The sequence below is a fragment of the Homarus americanus genome, unplaced genomic scaffold (assembly GCF_018991925.1).
Source record: "Homarus americanus isolate GMGI-L3 unplaced genomic scaffold, GMGI_Hamer_2.0 scaffold20930, whole genome shotgun sequence".
Taxonomy (NCBI): domain Eukaryota; kingdom Metazoa; phylum Arthropoda; class Malacostraca; order Decapoda; family Nephropidae; genus Homarus; species Homarus americanus.
Genome location: NW_024748502.1, coordinates 8,930,472 through 8,948,547, shown reverse-complemented (window position 1 = coordinate 8,948,547; position 18,076 = coordinate 8,930,472). Strand labels below are relative to the sequence as shown.

Here is an 18,076-nt window from a genome sequence, read left to right as displayed (position 1 = left end):
CGTCATGTATTTTGCACAACAGATAAAAATGAATCACCTGTATCACATTACAGTAGTGATTTAAGAGTAAAAGTGTATATGTACATATATAGTATTCCACATACACGTATGTATAAATACAAAGTTTATGTGATGATCGGACAACGTCCATTTCGGTTAACGTCACGTTTCCAAGAACGTATCTAGGACGTTAACCGGCGCATGACTGTATGTATGTATGTATGTATGTATGTATGTATGTATATATATATATATATATATATATATATATATATATATATATATATATATATATATATATATATATATATATATATATATATATATATGCTGATAACCACAAGGAAAGAAGAAAACACGAAGTTCCCAAGCGCTTTCGTGTAATTCACATCTTATGTGGAGATCCCAGGAACATAACCCTGATGTAATCTAAGATTCAACTTTATTTTTTCATTGGTTATTTCATTAACTAAACATTTATTAAATATTATTGTCACATTACTTGTTTATTTATTATATACTGTCTATTCACTATGATGTGTGTCATAATTGTGAACAAAGAAATTCATAACATTATAGGATATTAGGCTAAGTGTAGTTAATCTAATGTACCATTAATTAATTATTAAACGTCTATTTCAAGAGAATTTCAATCAACTCATATGACCCTGGTCACTAGGTTGCTAGATATGAAAGGGTGAATCTGTAAAACAAATCCAACTGAAGTTGTAGACCTGACAACACAAAACTTTAATTAGAAAAACTAAAAAAGATAGAAATACATTAAGCAATTACTCAGACAAACATTCAATTTTCTGCATACCTTTAATAACTATTTGCAAAGTTTTAATGAGACATGGCAGTGAGGACATCTAGTTCTTCAACTTCATAACATGTAAAACCAGCTATATTATAATCATCAATATGTAAGTTCAAAGCTGTTTAATACCCCAGTGTCCCTAATACCATAGGGTTGCACACTGGCAGACCATTGTTGCAATCTTATTGTGGAAATCTTCCAGAGAGGTTATGGTACTTCAGATGGGCAAACCCATCCACCAAAGGCTTTCTCCAATTCTCCAGCAACAGCCAAAGTCAAGTGGTCATGGTAGTGATTTGCCACAACCTAAAACAGAAATGGAAGGCCAAAGTACATGAGATTAGTGTTATAATATGTAAGTTTGATATTATTTATTTAGAAGTGGTTATAAACAGAAACAAATAATGATATACAGGTATTCAATTTACACCGCCCTGCACCTGGAGATGGAATGAGGGAAAAGGGCAAGTACAAGATGAGAGAGAGAAAAATCACCTGTTTACTCTTGCATCCAAGTCTTAGCTTCCTAACTTAAAAAAGCCTGAGATATCACCAGCATAACCAACCAAGACCTGTAACAAACAAATGGAATAACCACTGATTATTTCCCTCATGCTTTGCATAATACCTGGATGGCGTACAGTGGGGTCTCATTTTTGCACAGGTACTATCGTGCACAAAAGTCGAGTCCACTACCCAGGCACAGTGAGTGTTCGAATAGCCTTGAGTCTGAAGTTTTGAAACAGCTGGGGGAAATGCTATGGTCAGCCAACAGATGTCACCCACTGTAGTGTGTGTGGTGGGGGGGGGGTGAATAGAGGAGGTGGGGGCTGGATGAGAGGCAGGTTTATTTATTATTTATACCACCATAACTTCAAGCTGCCTTTTTAACTACGTTTTGTCTTACAGTTGTTTCTTTATGGATGCGAATTCATGGAACAAGTGCAGTGCCCTGGGTGCTTATTGTCGCTCAGGTCACAATGATACTTTAAAGAATGGAATATATTAAGGATAAAAGTGAAATATGCAAGGATCAGGGTGAAGGGCCTTGGTCAGCTAGTTTTACTCAGCGACCACGTCACAATTTTGTTGTTGTTCCGACCAAGAGATTATGGTAATATTTATTTATATTCCACCCATCCTTTGCTTAATAAATATTTGTGATAATATGCAATATTATATAATTATATACTTATGTTAAAAAGAGTCGAGTGAAAAAGTTATCAGTATTGTAAAATAGTATTCAGACTTAATCTAGGTGACTGTCCCAATTCTTCCAATTTCCAGTGTTTAAACACCCCACCACAATATGCAAGCTTCATATATTTTGGTGTGTGCTCGGTTACTGTTAATATTGTGTGCTGAACATCATGAGCATTTCAATGATGGTAGCAATTGTAACTATATAATTATTATATTGTGTTATAAGACAACACATTCCACGACGTGTCATACAGATCATTGTATACCACACAATACATAATTGGTGGCTATTAAGTTACTTTGTTATGAATTTTCTTGTGATATAGTTTAAGACATCATTAAGGACATGGATTTAAGATAACACTGTAGGTGAGTTAATATATATATTAATTGTATTTACAAACAATACTAAAATCCAAACAATACACCCATACACACCTGTACTCACCCCTGAAGATGTGAATTACACGAAAGCGCTTGGGAACTTCGTGTTTTCTTCTTTCCTTGTGGTTATCAGCATATATATATATATATATATATATATATATATATATATATATATATATATATATATATATATATATATATATATATATATATATATATATATATATATATATATTAGTTAGGACCCCCACTTAACGCTGTCACAGAACCCAGAGGGTCCCGTAAGTGAACTACAAGTAGTGAACAAACATATGGATTAATTCCCAATAGAAACCCGCCCTAATTCCCCAAATCAAATTTTTAAAGACACATAACTATGTTGTAGTAAAATAACATCTTAATTTTAAGGGATGGCATTACACATAATTACTACTTAAGAGAAATACAGTTCCCAAGTTAATGTCCATTCAAATAATGGACTCAACTCCTCCCTCTCACACTACACTGCCCACTCTTCCCTCCTGGAGAAATTTTGGGGAAAACCACTAAATTTTAATAAATAATACCTCAAACTAAAGTTAGATAATACAATTGACATTGCTGGATTCCTTGTAAGACTAGGAATATTTGAATATACCGTCAAGTATATTTGCACAAAAGATAAATATAGTTACTCAGAAATTTTTTTATCTAAAAATTTGTATGTCTAATGCAAAATATATGATGTTTATATTCAAAATGATCACCAAATTATAAGAATTCCAGCAATGTAAATTATATTCTGCCGGGTAATTTGTATGAATTTTATGAGCTAAAACAAATATCTCAGTTAATAAAAATAATCTCACACACTATCTGGCTCTCTCTCAATCAAAGTACTCCACCTTGCCTCCCCTCTTCCAACCAAGCAGGTCAGTCCCAACCCTAGCCCCACCCCCACCAAGAGAAAGAAAAGTGAAAAAGAGGTCAGTCCCAACCTAGCCCCACCCCCACAGAGAAGAGTGGGTGAAAAAATAATTTTAACATTTTGTATTAAATAATACACTCAGATTAAAGTTAGGATAATATAATTGACATTGCTGGATTCCTTGTAAGACCAGGAATATTTTTGAATATAAACGTCATATATTTTGCACAAAAGATAACAACTACTCAGATTAAACATTTTATCTAAAAATTTTATGTCTAATGCAAAATATATGATGTTTAATTATAAGAATTCCAGAAATGTAAATTATATTCGACAGTAATTTGTATGAATTTTATGAGCTAAAACAAATATCTTCAGTTAATAAAAAAAATATTCTTCCGGGGGTAACAGATGGTCGGTCGGTCCCTCCCTCCCCCCACCCCCACCAACCGTCCCAAGGAGATGTGTGGGAAAACCAGAATACTTAACTTTTGTAATAAATAATACCTCAAACTAAAGTTAGGATAATATAATTGACATTGCTGGATTCCTTGCAAGACCAGGAATATTTTGAATATATATGTCATATTTTTTGCACAAAGATAACATACTTACCCAGAGAAAAATGTTATCTAAAATTTGTATGTCACAATGCAAAATATATGATGTTTATATTCAAAATGATCCTAAATATAAAATTCAGCAATGTAAATTATATTCTGGCCAAAATTTGTAGATAATTTTATGAGCTAAAACAGGCAGTCAGGCAGGAGGTGGGTGGGGCAAATCTAAAATAACGTCTCGGCGGACACTCACAGCGTATATGGAAAAAATCCATGTTAAGTGAAAGTTCAGCTCTGGCGAGCACACGTATATGATAAGCAGCGTTAAGTGAAACAGCGTTAGCGAGTAATATATATATATATATATATATATATATATATATATATATATATATATATATATATATATATATATATATATATATATATATATATATATATATATATATACAATACCTATTTCATACAGTATATATATATATATATATATATATATATATATATATATATATATATATACATATATACAGTATTACCCGCTACTGCGGTTTTCATAGCAGCGTTTTATCATATACGTGATTGCCTAGCCAGAATGAACTTTTACTTAACAGTTTTTTCCACAATATACGCAGTGATGTCATTTCGAGGCGCTATTTTTAGATTTGCCCACCATACCCGCCACCCTGCCTGACTGTCTGTTTTAGCTCATAAAATTCATACAAATACCCGGCCAGAATATAATTTACATTGCTGGAAATTCTTATAATTTGGTGATCATTTGAATATAAACATCATATATTTTGCATTAGACGCTAAATACAAACATAGCATAACACTCTAGTAACTATCAACCATCTTTTATTAAAAAAATATGACTATTCAAAAATTCTTACAACAATCGTCAATATTCTATTTGGTATTATTTATCAAAAAAGTAAAGTATTCACAATTTCACACACTACTGAAGCCATTATTGAAACGAGGGGAAGAAGGCACAGTATCACAACATTTTAACAACTGAAGATATTTGTTTTAGCTTTCATAAAAATTACCGATCCAGAATTTTACGAAATTCTTATAATTTATCGACAAATAACTAAACATCATATACATTACATTGAACATAATTACAAATAAATATTTATCTAACTAAAACCACGTACCTCCTGCTACCAACCCAAAAATACCTGATACTCAAAATTCCACCAATATCAACAGCACAACTCTTAAAGACCATTTACAGCCTCAAAATCTAAATTCACCCAACCACCTTCTCTTGAAGGAAGAGATTGGTGAAGTGGGAGGTTGAGACTGACACGTGGTTGGAAGAGCAAATGTCAGAATACTGTAATGTCTGAAAGATCACATTAACTGAATATTTGTTTTAGCATAAATACAAATCCCGACACCACGAACATAATTTACATTGCAAATTCTTATATTGATGATCATTTGAAATATAAACATCCATTATTTTGCATTAGACTATTACAGATAAACTTTCCCAGTAACCACATTTATCTTTTATTGCAAAAAATATGACATTTATATTAAAATAATTCGCCCACAAAGACTCCTCAATGTCAACAATATCTAACTGTTATTTATTAAAATTTAGTGGTTTTCTAAGACGGAAGAGCGTGTAGTGAAGAGGAGGATTGAGTTTTGAATGGACAACTGGCGCTATATTTCTCTATTTCTCTCAAGTATTAATTGTGCATGTACCATCCCAAAAATTAGATGTTATTTTACTAGCACTAGTTATGTGATACTTCAAAGTTTGACAGCAACAGGTAATCCCAAATGTTCTGTTGTTCACTGGCAGTTTCAACACGAGGACCTCTGAGACCACAATGACAGCGTTAAAGTGAGACCACAACTGATATATATATATATATATACATATATATATATATATATATATATATACTATATATATATATAAACCACACACAACAACATATACATAATATATATATATATATATATATAATATATATTTTATATATAATATATACAGTGAGGTATGCTATAACAAATCTAATTGGTTCTATAGAACCTTGTTCATTATAGCAATAGGTTTGTTATAGGATTAATCCGTTCCAGGCCCCAAATACAACTCACTTAACAGTGAAAAATATAATATAAAATTGTAAAATTGTAAAAAAAGTGCATAAATATGCATCTAAACCCCTGAAATAAAAGAATATCATTAATATTTGTAATAATAAAACAATAAATTAGAAAAAAAAAAAAAAAAATTAAATTATGTTAGTTTGTAGGAGTTTAGTTAGTTATAGCATTCTCAATTTTATAGGTAAAACCGTTAGATTATAGGAATATTAGGTAGTAGGATCCGTTAAGTTATAGCATACCCCACTGTATATATATATATATTATCTATATATATTATATATATATATAATTATATATATATATACTGCATATAATTATACAGATTAACTGCTCCAGGTTCTAAATAAATCACTTAATATAAAATATAATATAAAATTGTAAAAATTGTAAAAAAGTGCATAAATATGCATCTAAACCCCTGAAATAAAGAATATCATTAATATTTGTAATAATAAAACAATAAATTAGAAAAAAAAAAAATTAAATTATGTTCGTTGTAGGAGTTTCGTTCGTTATAGCATTCTCAATTTTATAGGTAAAACCGTTCGTTATAGGAATATTCGTAGTAGGATCCGTTCGTTATAGCATACCCCACTGTATATATATATATATTATCTATATATATTATATATATATATAATTATATATATATATATACTGCATATAATTTTTTTCTTTGTCCCAATTATACACATGCTAGTATAAATACTATGATACATGTGGCCATCCCTCTCCCTCTTCTCATGTTCATTCACAAAACTTTTCAGGCTTCCGCCCTGGGTTTTCTAATTACTCTCAGCATGCAGGCCAGAGTTAATTTTTTCTCTTCATAACTATTTTTTTCATGTCCACAGTAGCGGGTTCAGCCTTTCCAGGCGACCTTTAGTGAGGCTGACCTTCCGGTCTTACTAGCAATCTTATGTTATGTTGGGATGAACCTTGTATCCTCAGTATGGGTTAAATGAGAACCGTTGAGGGTGGAATTCTCAACCCAATGCATCTTGCTAGAGTGATGGTGAACGATGTTAGCCAATGGAGCGCTATGGTAGCAGCTCAGTTCTGTCAAACCGTCCGGGTGACTTGATGCTCACTCAGGCATCATCGCTCAAACTAATTAATTAAAGCGGTGATGTCTGTACACTCTGATTGGCAACAAATAGAGAGAACTTGATGATCCCTCAAAATATAAGTGCTCTAAAATGAAGTTAGCTTGATTAAGAAACAAAGTTCTTTGAGCTGAGGGATAATTGAGATAAGAGAAGGGAGAGTTGTATGATATAGTGAGTTAGTTGTTTATGATTGTCACACTTGTGACTCATATAACAATAAGAGATATTAAAGTAAATAACTTACTAAAATATCACAGTTATGAGTCATACTGAATATGTTTGGGAGAAAATGTTATCTCCCTTGAATTATTATGATGGTGCAATGTGACTCATGGTGTTCCTCCTAGTTTAGATGAGTGATGTGCAACTGGAGGATGAAAGACAGTTGTCTGGACTGCTAGATGACGGAGGAGACCATGGAACTGTCCCTGGGGAACTAGTGTTGAGTGAGGAGCTACAAGGACTGGAGAGCTCAGCTCATACACTACATACAAGGAAGTGTCCGTCAGTAGAGGATGTGAATTCAGTAGTAGTAGTTTCACCCAGGATCCAAGGGGACCATACTACATGTAATTATCAAGGATGTAGAGCCACTTGGATTACCAAGTTAGATCCTCATTTGGCTTGCATAATTCATAGCAGCTGTGTCTCAGACAACCTGTTTTCACCATTGGATTGCGCAGTTTGTTATGATCATTTTTTTTAAATTAATCAAGCTGCAAGAGATAAGAAGGAATTATCGAAGATCCAAATTAAAAATAGATGGAATAAGGCCTTAAAGAGTAAAAATCTAAATGTAAAACACTGGATAAAACCCAAGTTGGCAGAAAGTTTAGAATTATGGGTGATAGGTAAGAGACTTAATCCCCAATTAGACCAACCTGCTTCTGCTAAGAAAAGTAGGTTATTGGATATTCAAGAAAATGAGACAGTAGGAAGATTACAAGAACCTCTACCTAGTCAGCCCAATTTTAGTGAATTCCAGGATCAGGATGAGGAAGTTGGCCCTAATCATAGTGTTCAGTCACTAGAGCAGGGAGAACCTGTTGAGGCTGACTTCATCCTCTCCCCATTTTGGCAACCTCTTCCACCTGGGGCAAAAGTGTTGGTTACTATGAGTGGAAACAGGCTGCTGTCGACTCTCACGCAGCTGATGGAGAACATTGAGTGTAAGGATAATCCAAACAGGCCTTGGGTAACATTGGTAAGATCTAAGTCTTCTTTGTTTTCAACCACATACGAGTCTGTGGATTCCTTATTCAAGGTATTTTATGAAAATGTTTCTAAACTTCCTGATCTCTCAGCACTTACAAAGAGACAGGAAGGCCAAGCAATTGTGGGTCATCATTCATTGTTTTTAGAAGGTAATATGTACTACAATTTCTTGGCCTGATATTTGCTCCAAAATTATCTCTGAAATAGATGAAGTCTGGGATAATATATATTGAAAGACTTAACGTTCATTCCCTCAGATAGGAATGCTCACAAGTTTAGTTTTTTGAAGTTCCAATTTAATGACAAAAAGAGTTCCTTACATGAACTTTCCCAGTATTTGTCGGCTCCAAAATATACTGATATAAGTTATGAAATAAATTTTAAACCAGTTGCTTCTGCACTGTTGCTTGAAGAGTTCAAATTTAGGAAGTTTGCAGCAGATATTTGGTCTGCAATCATGATGTGTCAGTTATTGACTAAGTTTGTGCTGGACTATGAGGACAGTTCAGAAGTAGACATGTTTTGCTGCTGCTATACTAGGGATTCCATATTCCCTGTACAACTCATTTATGGAAATGTTGTTGAAAGCCCTAAAACTAAAAGCCCAGCTAAGGAAGCAAGCCACTAATAATGCTTCAAGTGGTAGTGCTTATTTATTGCTACGTTCTTCCCCTCTTTCTCCTGCTTTGTGTGATGAACAAACATTAGTTAAGTTTAGATCATCTGTTGAGTAAGCTATTCATATTTCTGTTCCCAAGAGTCCAAAGACCTTTTGGAAGTTTTAAAAGAGGAAGGTCTAACAGGGGAACAGGACCAGCTGCTTGGTTCAGTTATCAACCTAGAGGAAGCTTTAGAGGAGGAAACAATTCAAGACATAGTAAGGGTGGCCGTTTGTTCAAAAGTGGAAGACCTTATTCCACCACATCAGCGACCACTCCCTCCCAATGAAGCCAGACAGCTGGGTCATCTAGGGCAGGGGTTCTTAACCTGGGGTCCATGGACCCTGGGGTCGATGGATGGGCTTCAGGGGGGTCTGTGAAGGTCAGATAAAAATTTAACATTTATATTCACTATATTTTTATATACAGTACATTGTTCTATTTTTGTCAATACAGTAGTACCCCGATTTACATGGTCAATTGAACCCACAGGGTACCGCGGAAAGTGAAAACCGCGTAAAGTGAACAACAGAACATATGGGATTAATTCCGATAGAGACTGGCCCGACCCCCAAACTCCACTTTTTCCGACACAATACCTATGTTGTAGTAAAAATAACATCTAAATTTTATGATGGTATGCTCACACAATTAATATTTAAGAGAAATACAGTCGCCAGGTTAATGTCCATTCAAATAATGGACTCAAATCCCCCCCCCCCCATCTTCCCAGCTCACTGGCCCCTACCTCTCTGAGAAATGATTGGGTGAAACACTAGATTTTAACATTTAGTAATAAATAATACCTCAGACTAAAGTTAGGATAATATAATTGACATTTCTGGATTCCTTGCAGGTCAGGGAATATTTTGAATGTAAACTTCATATATTTTGCACAAAAGATAAAATACTTGCTTTGTGTAAACCAAATTATTACATTAGATCTAAAATTTGTATGTCTAATGCAAAATCCATGATGTTTATATTCAAAATGATCATCATATTGTAAGAATTCCAGCAATGTAAATTATATTCTGGCAGGATAATTTGTATGAATTTTATGAGCTATAGAAAAAAAAAAAATTATACTTCACGCGTATATGAGTAGATGCACCGCGGAAAGTGAAAATCCGGTTCTGGCAAGGTACCGCGTAAATGAGAAATCGCGGAAAGTGAAACCGTGTAAAGCGGGGTAATACTGTATATATCAGATGTTATGTATGTATTTTTGGTTACTGAAGAAAACCAGTAAATCTGTAGGGTGGCATGGGATGCTACTGTACAAGGTCAGGTAACATTCAATTGTCATCATCGTCAGGTTTTGACTTCTAGAATGGTTTCCCATTGAAAGAAATTAAAGCAAACGTACCCTGCCACTGCTTATAGCGCTGACTGCTAAGCGTCTCTGGTGGCCCATGTTTACCATTTAAATTTATTTCTCATTTTCCACGGTTTATCATGGCTTGGGAATCTTCTCATATACTGGTAAGGCTTAACTGAGGGCCATAGTATCTTCAAATACACACTTTTTCCTAAATATTTTCAATTACCTATGGTTATGTTTTTGGTGAAGGTAGCGAAAGAGGGCCTTAGTTATTATTACTACAGCTGTACCAGCCGAGGTTGGAGGCCTCCGACCGCCTTCTGACCACAATTTCAGAGTGTGGCTAAGAGTGATGGGTGTACAGTGTGTGAATATGTGTTTGTGAGTATGTGGTGAAAGGCACGTGCAAGTGTTGTGAAAAACCAAGAAGGGTTGGTGCGCTATATTTATTTGTTTTATCCATTATTTACAACAAGTTTGTTATTATTTATTGGTCAAAGTTAGGGACTAGGTGCACGTAGTTAGAGTAGGGATGCATAAATAGCGAGAGAATGGATAAAGTTAGGGTCTGGGTGCGTCAGTAGGGTAGGAAAACACGAAGTCATCAGTCAGTATCATTCATATTTTTTTTTGAGGGGAACCTTGAGAAATCCGTAATAATGCTACTGAAAATAGGGTTATCTGTCTGTCTCTCTGTCTGTCTGTAAAGGTTTGTCCGTCAGTCGGTCTGTCTGTCTGCCTGTCTATCTGTCTTTCTGTCGGTCGATCTGTCGTGCTTATTAATTTGTGCTCATTAGTTACTGCTTTCCATATAAATTACATAACATTTTTTTGAGAAAGCTGGAATTTTACCAAAACTTGGATTTGCCCCAACACAAAAGCCTTGTCTTGAAGCATCCTACAGGGTTGCTTATCGCATTGCCAAGCAAAAGAAGCCACATACGATTGGAGAGACCTTGGTAAAGCCATGTGCCCTTGAAATGGTCGAGCTGGTTTGTGGCTTGGAGCAGAGGAAGAAAATTGCAGCAGTGCCTTTGTCAAATGACGTCATCCACTCTACAATTGTTGACATTTCTTCTAATATTCTGAAGCAAGTAATGGAAGAATTAGCAGCTACGCCATTTCTGTTCAGCATGTAACTGACATCTCTCAGTGCAGCCAGGTTCTGGTTTTCGTCCGTTATATGCATGCTGATGCCATCAAAGAAGAATTCCTATTTTGTGAGCCCCTTTTGGAACTACAAAGGCCATCGACATCTTAGAAATGGTGAATAGTTTCTTTGCCAAGCAAAACTTCGACTGGAAGAAAAATCTTTGTACTCTGTGCACAGACGGAGAACCTGCGATGCTTGGCAACACATCTGGTTTTGCTGCTTTGGTGAAAAAAGAAGCTCCTCAGGTCATTGTTTTCTACATCGGCATGCATTGGCGTCAAAGTCTCAGCCAGCAATTCTGAAAGAAGTCTTGTCTACTGGCGTGAAAGTCGTCAACTTCATCAGAGCTAGGTTTTGTCAAGAAATGGGAGCAGAATATGAAGTTCTTCTTTACCACACAGAAGTTCGCTGGCTTTCCAGAGGACAAATCTTGAAGCGCTTGATTGAACTTCGAGCAGAAGTTTCACTTTTTTTGAGAGAAAAAGAAAGCCCACTCTCAGAACAGTTTGACAGTGAGGAGTTCATTCATGGCTTGGCCTACTTGCTGGATATTTTTGGCCATATGAATGAGGTGAATCTTACGATTCAAGACCCTGGAGTCACCATTATGGATGCTGCTGAAAGACTGCAAGCTTTTCTGATCAAGCTGCCACTGTGGAAGAGGAGGTTGGAGGCAGACAACTATGCAAACTTTCCAAAGTTAGAGGAAGTGCTTCTGCAGGATGGAACCGAGTGAGACAAGGCCCTGTCAATTTCTCTGCAGACATCTGGATACTCAGCAGAACTCTTTCAAAGGTTACTTCTTCTCAGGTGACCTTAAAGTTGAAACATGGATTCGTAATCCTTTCCTTGCCGACATAGACTGTATCAGTGATGAAGACCTTGCCAAAGATGACCTCATTGACCTGAAGACAAAGGAAATGTTACGAAATGAATTCAACTCAAAGAGCCTTGGAGAATTCTGGTGTGCGTTGACACAAGCCTACCCTCGTCTGGTAAAGCGAGCTATGGGTGCTCTGATTCTGTTTGCTACTACATACCTTTGTGAGTCAGGGTTTTCAGCACTTGTTTCTATCAAAACGAAAAGTCGAATTCGATTGGATGTCAAAGATGAGATGCGTGTTACCTTGTCAAAGACCACTCTACAGTTTCATCTTCTTCTTATTCAAGCCAAACAACAACAACCTTCTCATTGAAATGAACTTTTGAGCAGAATTAAAGTTTTGCTTTGTTTAATTTGCACAAGATGATTGTATGTCATTCTTGTATGGAGTGGCCATTAATTTTTGCATAAAAAAGTGTGAAACATAATTGTTAAGATTGTTTACTTTATTCATACTTTGTGTATGTCATACACTGTATGAGGCAATTAATTTTCAATAAAATAAAGTATATTCATTGCATGCAAAGTTGTGTTTATGTGCTTATGTGCATTTTTCTGGGGGGGGTCCATAGCTTTCACCAGATTCTCAAAGGGGTCCGTGACTCATAAAAGGTTAAGAACCACTGATGTAGGGGGTTGGGAAAACAGGTGGACTTCTTCCATATGGGCTTACAAGACAATCAAAGGGGGCCTCACATGGACTTGGTCGAGGAGCCCTCCCCTAGTGTTACCAAAAAGGGGTCAAAAACCAACCCCCTTACTCACAGAATTTGTAATTCAACTGTTAAACAGAGGTGTGATAGAACTGTTGCAGTCAGAGAAATATTTCAAGTCTCGCCTATTCCCAGTCCCCAAGAACGGCAGCGACAAATTGAGGTGGATTTTAGATCTTTCCGTCCTGAACAAGTTCATTACCAAAACAAGTTTCAAGATGCCCACTTAGGATCATTAAAGGCATCTATTTCCACCCAACGATTGGATCTCAAAAGTGGATCTCGAAGATGCCCATTATCAAGTGCCTGTTGCTCCCAGGTACAGAAAGTGTCTAGTGTTCGCAGTGGGGGATGTAAGTTATCAATTCACAGTGATGCCATTTGGCCTGACAACTGCGCCAAAAGTGTTTAAAAAACTGGCAAACATCCCCAGAGAGATCCTTGCGAAGGGGGGCATAAGAACTTTTACTTATCTAGATTATTGGCTGATACTCGGAAATTCTTTCGAAGATTGTCAAAGGGCGACCCAATGTACACTAGAACTATTTCAAAACCTACGATTAAAGGTAAACGAGGTCAAATAAAATCTCATACCACGTCAGAAATTGGATTGGTTAGGTCTCCATTGAGACACCAATCAGCAGTCAGTCAGTCTACCAGAAGCAAAAGTAACAGATGTGATACACCAAGTAGAAGCCTTTTGTGTAAAGCACAAGGTTTCTTGGCACGATTGGGGAAAACTACTGGGTCTGTTGAATTTTGCCACAATAGCAGTTCCTTTGGGCAAGTTAAGGAAGAAGCAACTAACTCATCTGGGATCGAAGTTGCTCTACAGAAACAGAATATTGCTTCTTCTCTCCCAATTCAGATCAAGAATCATCTGTCATGGTGGACAAATTTGGACAATCTAATCGGTTCCTCTCCCTTGGTTCCGCCTCAAACAGATTTGGTCGTTTGTACGGATGCATCCGAAAAAGGATGGGGATACCATTCCTCAAAAGGGAATTCAATCAAGGGAACTGGAGCAACTCCCTTTGGGACAAACACATAAACATAAATGAATTAGCAGTGGTCCTATTCTTTTTGTTGGCAAACCCAAATTTAAAATACTTGACGATTCTGTTTGCCATGGACAACAGAATGGCAGTGTTTTGTTTCAATCATCAAGGCTCAACCAGATATTTGGCTTCTTCTAAAACTGTCAGAAATTTTTTTCAAAGTTTGTGTAACACAAACACTTTATCTCAAAGCAACTCACATACCGGGAGTACAAAACAATTGGGCAGATGCGCTGTCCCGTCTCAGGCCAGTATTGACAGAAACAGAATGGTCCCTAACGATATCGAAGTTCAAAAGTCTAGTGAGGAGGCTTGGGACTCCACTCTTTGCCTCACAAAACAATCACAAGATGCCAACTTATACATCCCTGGAACGATCAAATCTTTTAGGAAATGCTCTACTCATAGATTGGAACCGCTGGAATTCAATCTATCTGTTCCCACCTGTGAAAATGTTGCCCAAAGTGGTTCACAAACTCATATCCTTCCAAGGAAAGGTCCTCTTAATTGTACCATATTGGATCCTACAACCGCGATGTCTCGATCTGTTGGAATGGTGCCCGCATCCACTACAATTGCAACAAGGATGTCTAGACCAGGTACTGCACCCTCAGTTCGAGATATCCTTGGCACTTCATGCTGGAGTTTCTCAAAACATGTTTAGATAGATTGTTGGGTAATTTTGATATAGTTAACCAAGTGATAGCAGGTCATAGTCCCCAAACTTCTATGCAATATCAGAAAGCTTGGAAACTTTTTCAACAATTTATCAGGTTAACGACTCCAATCACATTATCAGAAACAATGGTGTTAGAATTTTTAGAATTTCTGTTCAGAGTTAAAGGCCTTCAAGGATCGACAATTGCATCTTATAATTCAGCAATGGTTGACCCTCTGGCATGGGGTTTTAATATTACTTTGAACCCAAGAATTTATCAAATGCTCAGATCATCCTTTTTCATTCAGAGACCTCCTCGGCCTAAGAGAATCCCAAGTTGGTCTCTATATAAATCTACTAAATTTCTTATGGGGCCTAATTACAATATAAATCTGAACCGGGACAGATTGCTCCAGAAGGCAGCCTTCCTTCTAGCAATAGGAAAAGGTATGAGAATCAGTGAGCTGATTTCAATTTCCAATGATCCATCATTATTGGTATTTTCTGAGGAAGATGTCACCCTTTTTCCTACAGAGATCCTAAGAAAAAATGAAAGGGAGGATTTTCAAGCTCAACCTATCAGGATAAAACGGCTAATGGAGGAGACAACGGTTCCTCATATATTGTGCCCAGTCAAGAATCTTCAAGAATGGTTAACCAGATTCCCTAATCGAGGCCCCTGTGTATTCTCATCCTGGGATGGTAAGAAATTGTCTCCTAGTCAAATGACAAAATATTTATCTCAGTTAGTGAGTCAAGCAGACCCTGGCAAGAAATTTTTGGCACATGACACCAGGAAATATGTGGCCTTTCTGCGGCATATGAGCCTCAGTCAGATCAAAGAAGTGGGCTTTTGGAGATCTTCAAAAACCTTTCAAAACAGCTATCTTCATCTATCTCTGAAAGATGTTTCACATGTGGTGGTGCTGGGGTCCCCTCCCCCACCTAGTCAATCTCCACAACCAGGACCTTCTTCCTCATCAGAGTAAATTGAGTATCCTAATTGGGATATGTAAATTAACATTTTACCTTCCGGTAAATGTTCCTAATATTGGAAAATATTCCAATAAGTTTATAATTATAATCTGGACCTAAGCTAGCGGAGCCTTATACGCAATGTCACCTCCCTCTCCACCTCCTGCTCGGGTAATCAAAGCTAGACGTCGCAATCTGGATTGAACAAAAAGCCATTTTTTTCTATAAACCAGTTTTTGTGATATACTGTAGTCCAGAATGTGATGTCGACATCCCACCCATATCCACCCCTTGAGAGTTGACATTTGTTTACGGCTCGCTCTAGGGCAAGAGATGACGGTGGCAGTGTGTGTGATGGAGGGTGCGGGAGGGGGTTTTGAGAATTGCAATTAAATGCCAGGTAGCGATGTGTCCTCTTAATATTACGTATTTAAGTAATTATTAGATGTTTTAATTGCCTGTATGTTGGCCTGGTGAGTTAATGCTAGGCATTTACATAAATGCCAGGTAGCTATGTGTCCTCTAATATTACGATAGTAATTATTAGATGTTTTAATTGCCTGTATGTTGGCTCGGTGAGTTAATGTAGGCATTATACACCCGTAAGCTGGATGTCTCATTCTGGACTATATCAGAAAAATTGGTTTATAGAAAAAAATGGCTAAAAAAAAAAAAGAACATCTCACCTGAATACCAAGAGGTAAGCCATTTGACCCCAAACCAAGAGGGCACTGTGTTGATGGAAAGAGTAGCACATTGATGATGGCTGTGTATATGAAGTTAAAGGCCCTGAAGAGTGGCTGACCGTGGTATGGTGCTGTGGTTGGATGACTTGGGAATAACAACACTCCATCTTCACCAAGAAGTTCCTGAAAAGATTAAGAGTTAACATATAATTTAAAATTAACAACTTAAAGCTTTTAATTTTCCATTAAAAGCGTTCAAATAAGACCTCATCTTCCAAACAAAACAATTACAGTGATCCCTCGGTTAACGAACGCCCCGGTTAACGAAATTTCGGTCAACGAATTACCTTCCATAATAATATTCAATTCGGTTAGCGAAAAAAATTTGGTTAACGAATTCCTTACGAATTTTTCCCAACATGTTTTCGCCTGCTTTCACCTGCTCACCAGCTGTAGTATTAGTCCGCCAATACAGTAATCGGTTTTAGGGCTTAAATTCGTTACCATTTGAGTAAATATCAAGAAGGTTGTCCTATTCAATAATTTTCCAAGTCTTATATTAAAATTTTTAGTCATTTTAACAATTAATTAACATAATTGAAGTACAGGGAACTAGTTTTTAGCGCGCCAAACAGCCATTTGACTCACCCAGAATGGCGTCAGTTTGTGTCCCTGCTCAGTGGAGGAAGCATCTTGCTTGAAACTCTCTTGAACATAAACTATTTTTACGTTTTAAGAGTGCAATTATTGGTCATTCTGAAGTTTATTTTACATATTGACAATATCTAATGCAGTGCAGTGTTAATTTCAAGAAAATAATCTTGAATTACACCAAGTGAACTAAAATTTTAGGGTGAAATGGCGACATGAAGCATGGGGTGACTTCTCTTCCACCCAAATGCCTTCTCTTCTCCCTTCTCCTCCACCCCCATTCTAATTCCAATCATTATCATCATCAACCAGGAGCCTTCTACATGCACACCTCAAAGTAAGTGTACTTTATGCATTTATTTTTAGTTTATATGTAATTTTCGGTGAGCTGGAACCAATTACCCAAAATCCCATTGAAACAATGGTTTCGGTTAACGAACGACCTTCTGGAACGAATTGTGTTCGTTAACCAAGGGACCACTGTATCAATATACAGAGTTTTAAAGTACAGTCATGCGCCGGTTAACGTCCTAGATACGTTCTTGGAAATATGACGTTAACCAAAATGGACGTTGTCCGATCATCACATAAACTTTGTATTTATACTTACGAGTATGTGGAATACTATATACGTACATATACACTTTTACTCTTAAATCACCACTGTAATGTGATACAGGTGATTAATTTTTATCTCTTGTGCAAAATACATGACGTTTATATTAAAATTATTCACTGTTTTACAAGGATTCCAGCAACGCCGAGCAGATGGGGGAGAGAGAGGGTGGGAGCGAGCGTGGGGGGAGGGGAGGCAATACGTTTGACAGTTGGCACAGGCCCAGGTCTAACGAGTGTATATTTATCAGTTCTTAAGTGACTAAGCTTCTCTCTTATAAAAAGCCAGTGACATGACCTGGGTGAATATAATAAACATTGTTGGGATTCTTGTAACATACTGATTAACTTGAATATA

The 18,076-nt window shown here is 36.5% G+C and overlaps 1 protein-coding gene across 1 annotated transcript in view; it reads right to left on the bottom strand.

The window, feature by feature from the left end:
- Positions 1 to 363: 363 nt before the first annotated feature.
- Positions 364 to 18,076, bottom strand: part of LOC121880307 (fatty-acid amide hydrolase 2-like) — a gene marked incomplete at its 5' end in the record, with an annotated part of 288,336 nt that continues 270,623 nt past the window's right edge. Inside the window, 2 exon segments of the mRNA XM_042387464.1 lie at positions 364 to 1,126; positions 16,453 to 16,635. Of these exon segments, the coding sequence (XP_042243398.1) occupies positions 1,028 to 1,126; positions 16,453 to 16,635 (282 nt within the window). The 3' untranslated portion in view covers positions 364 to 1,027.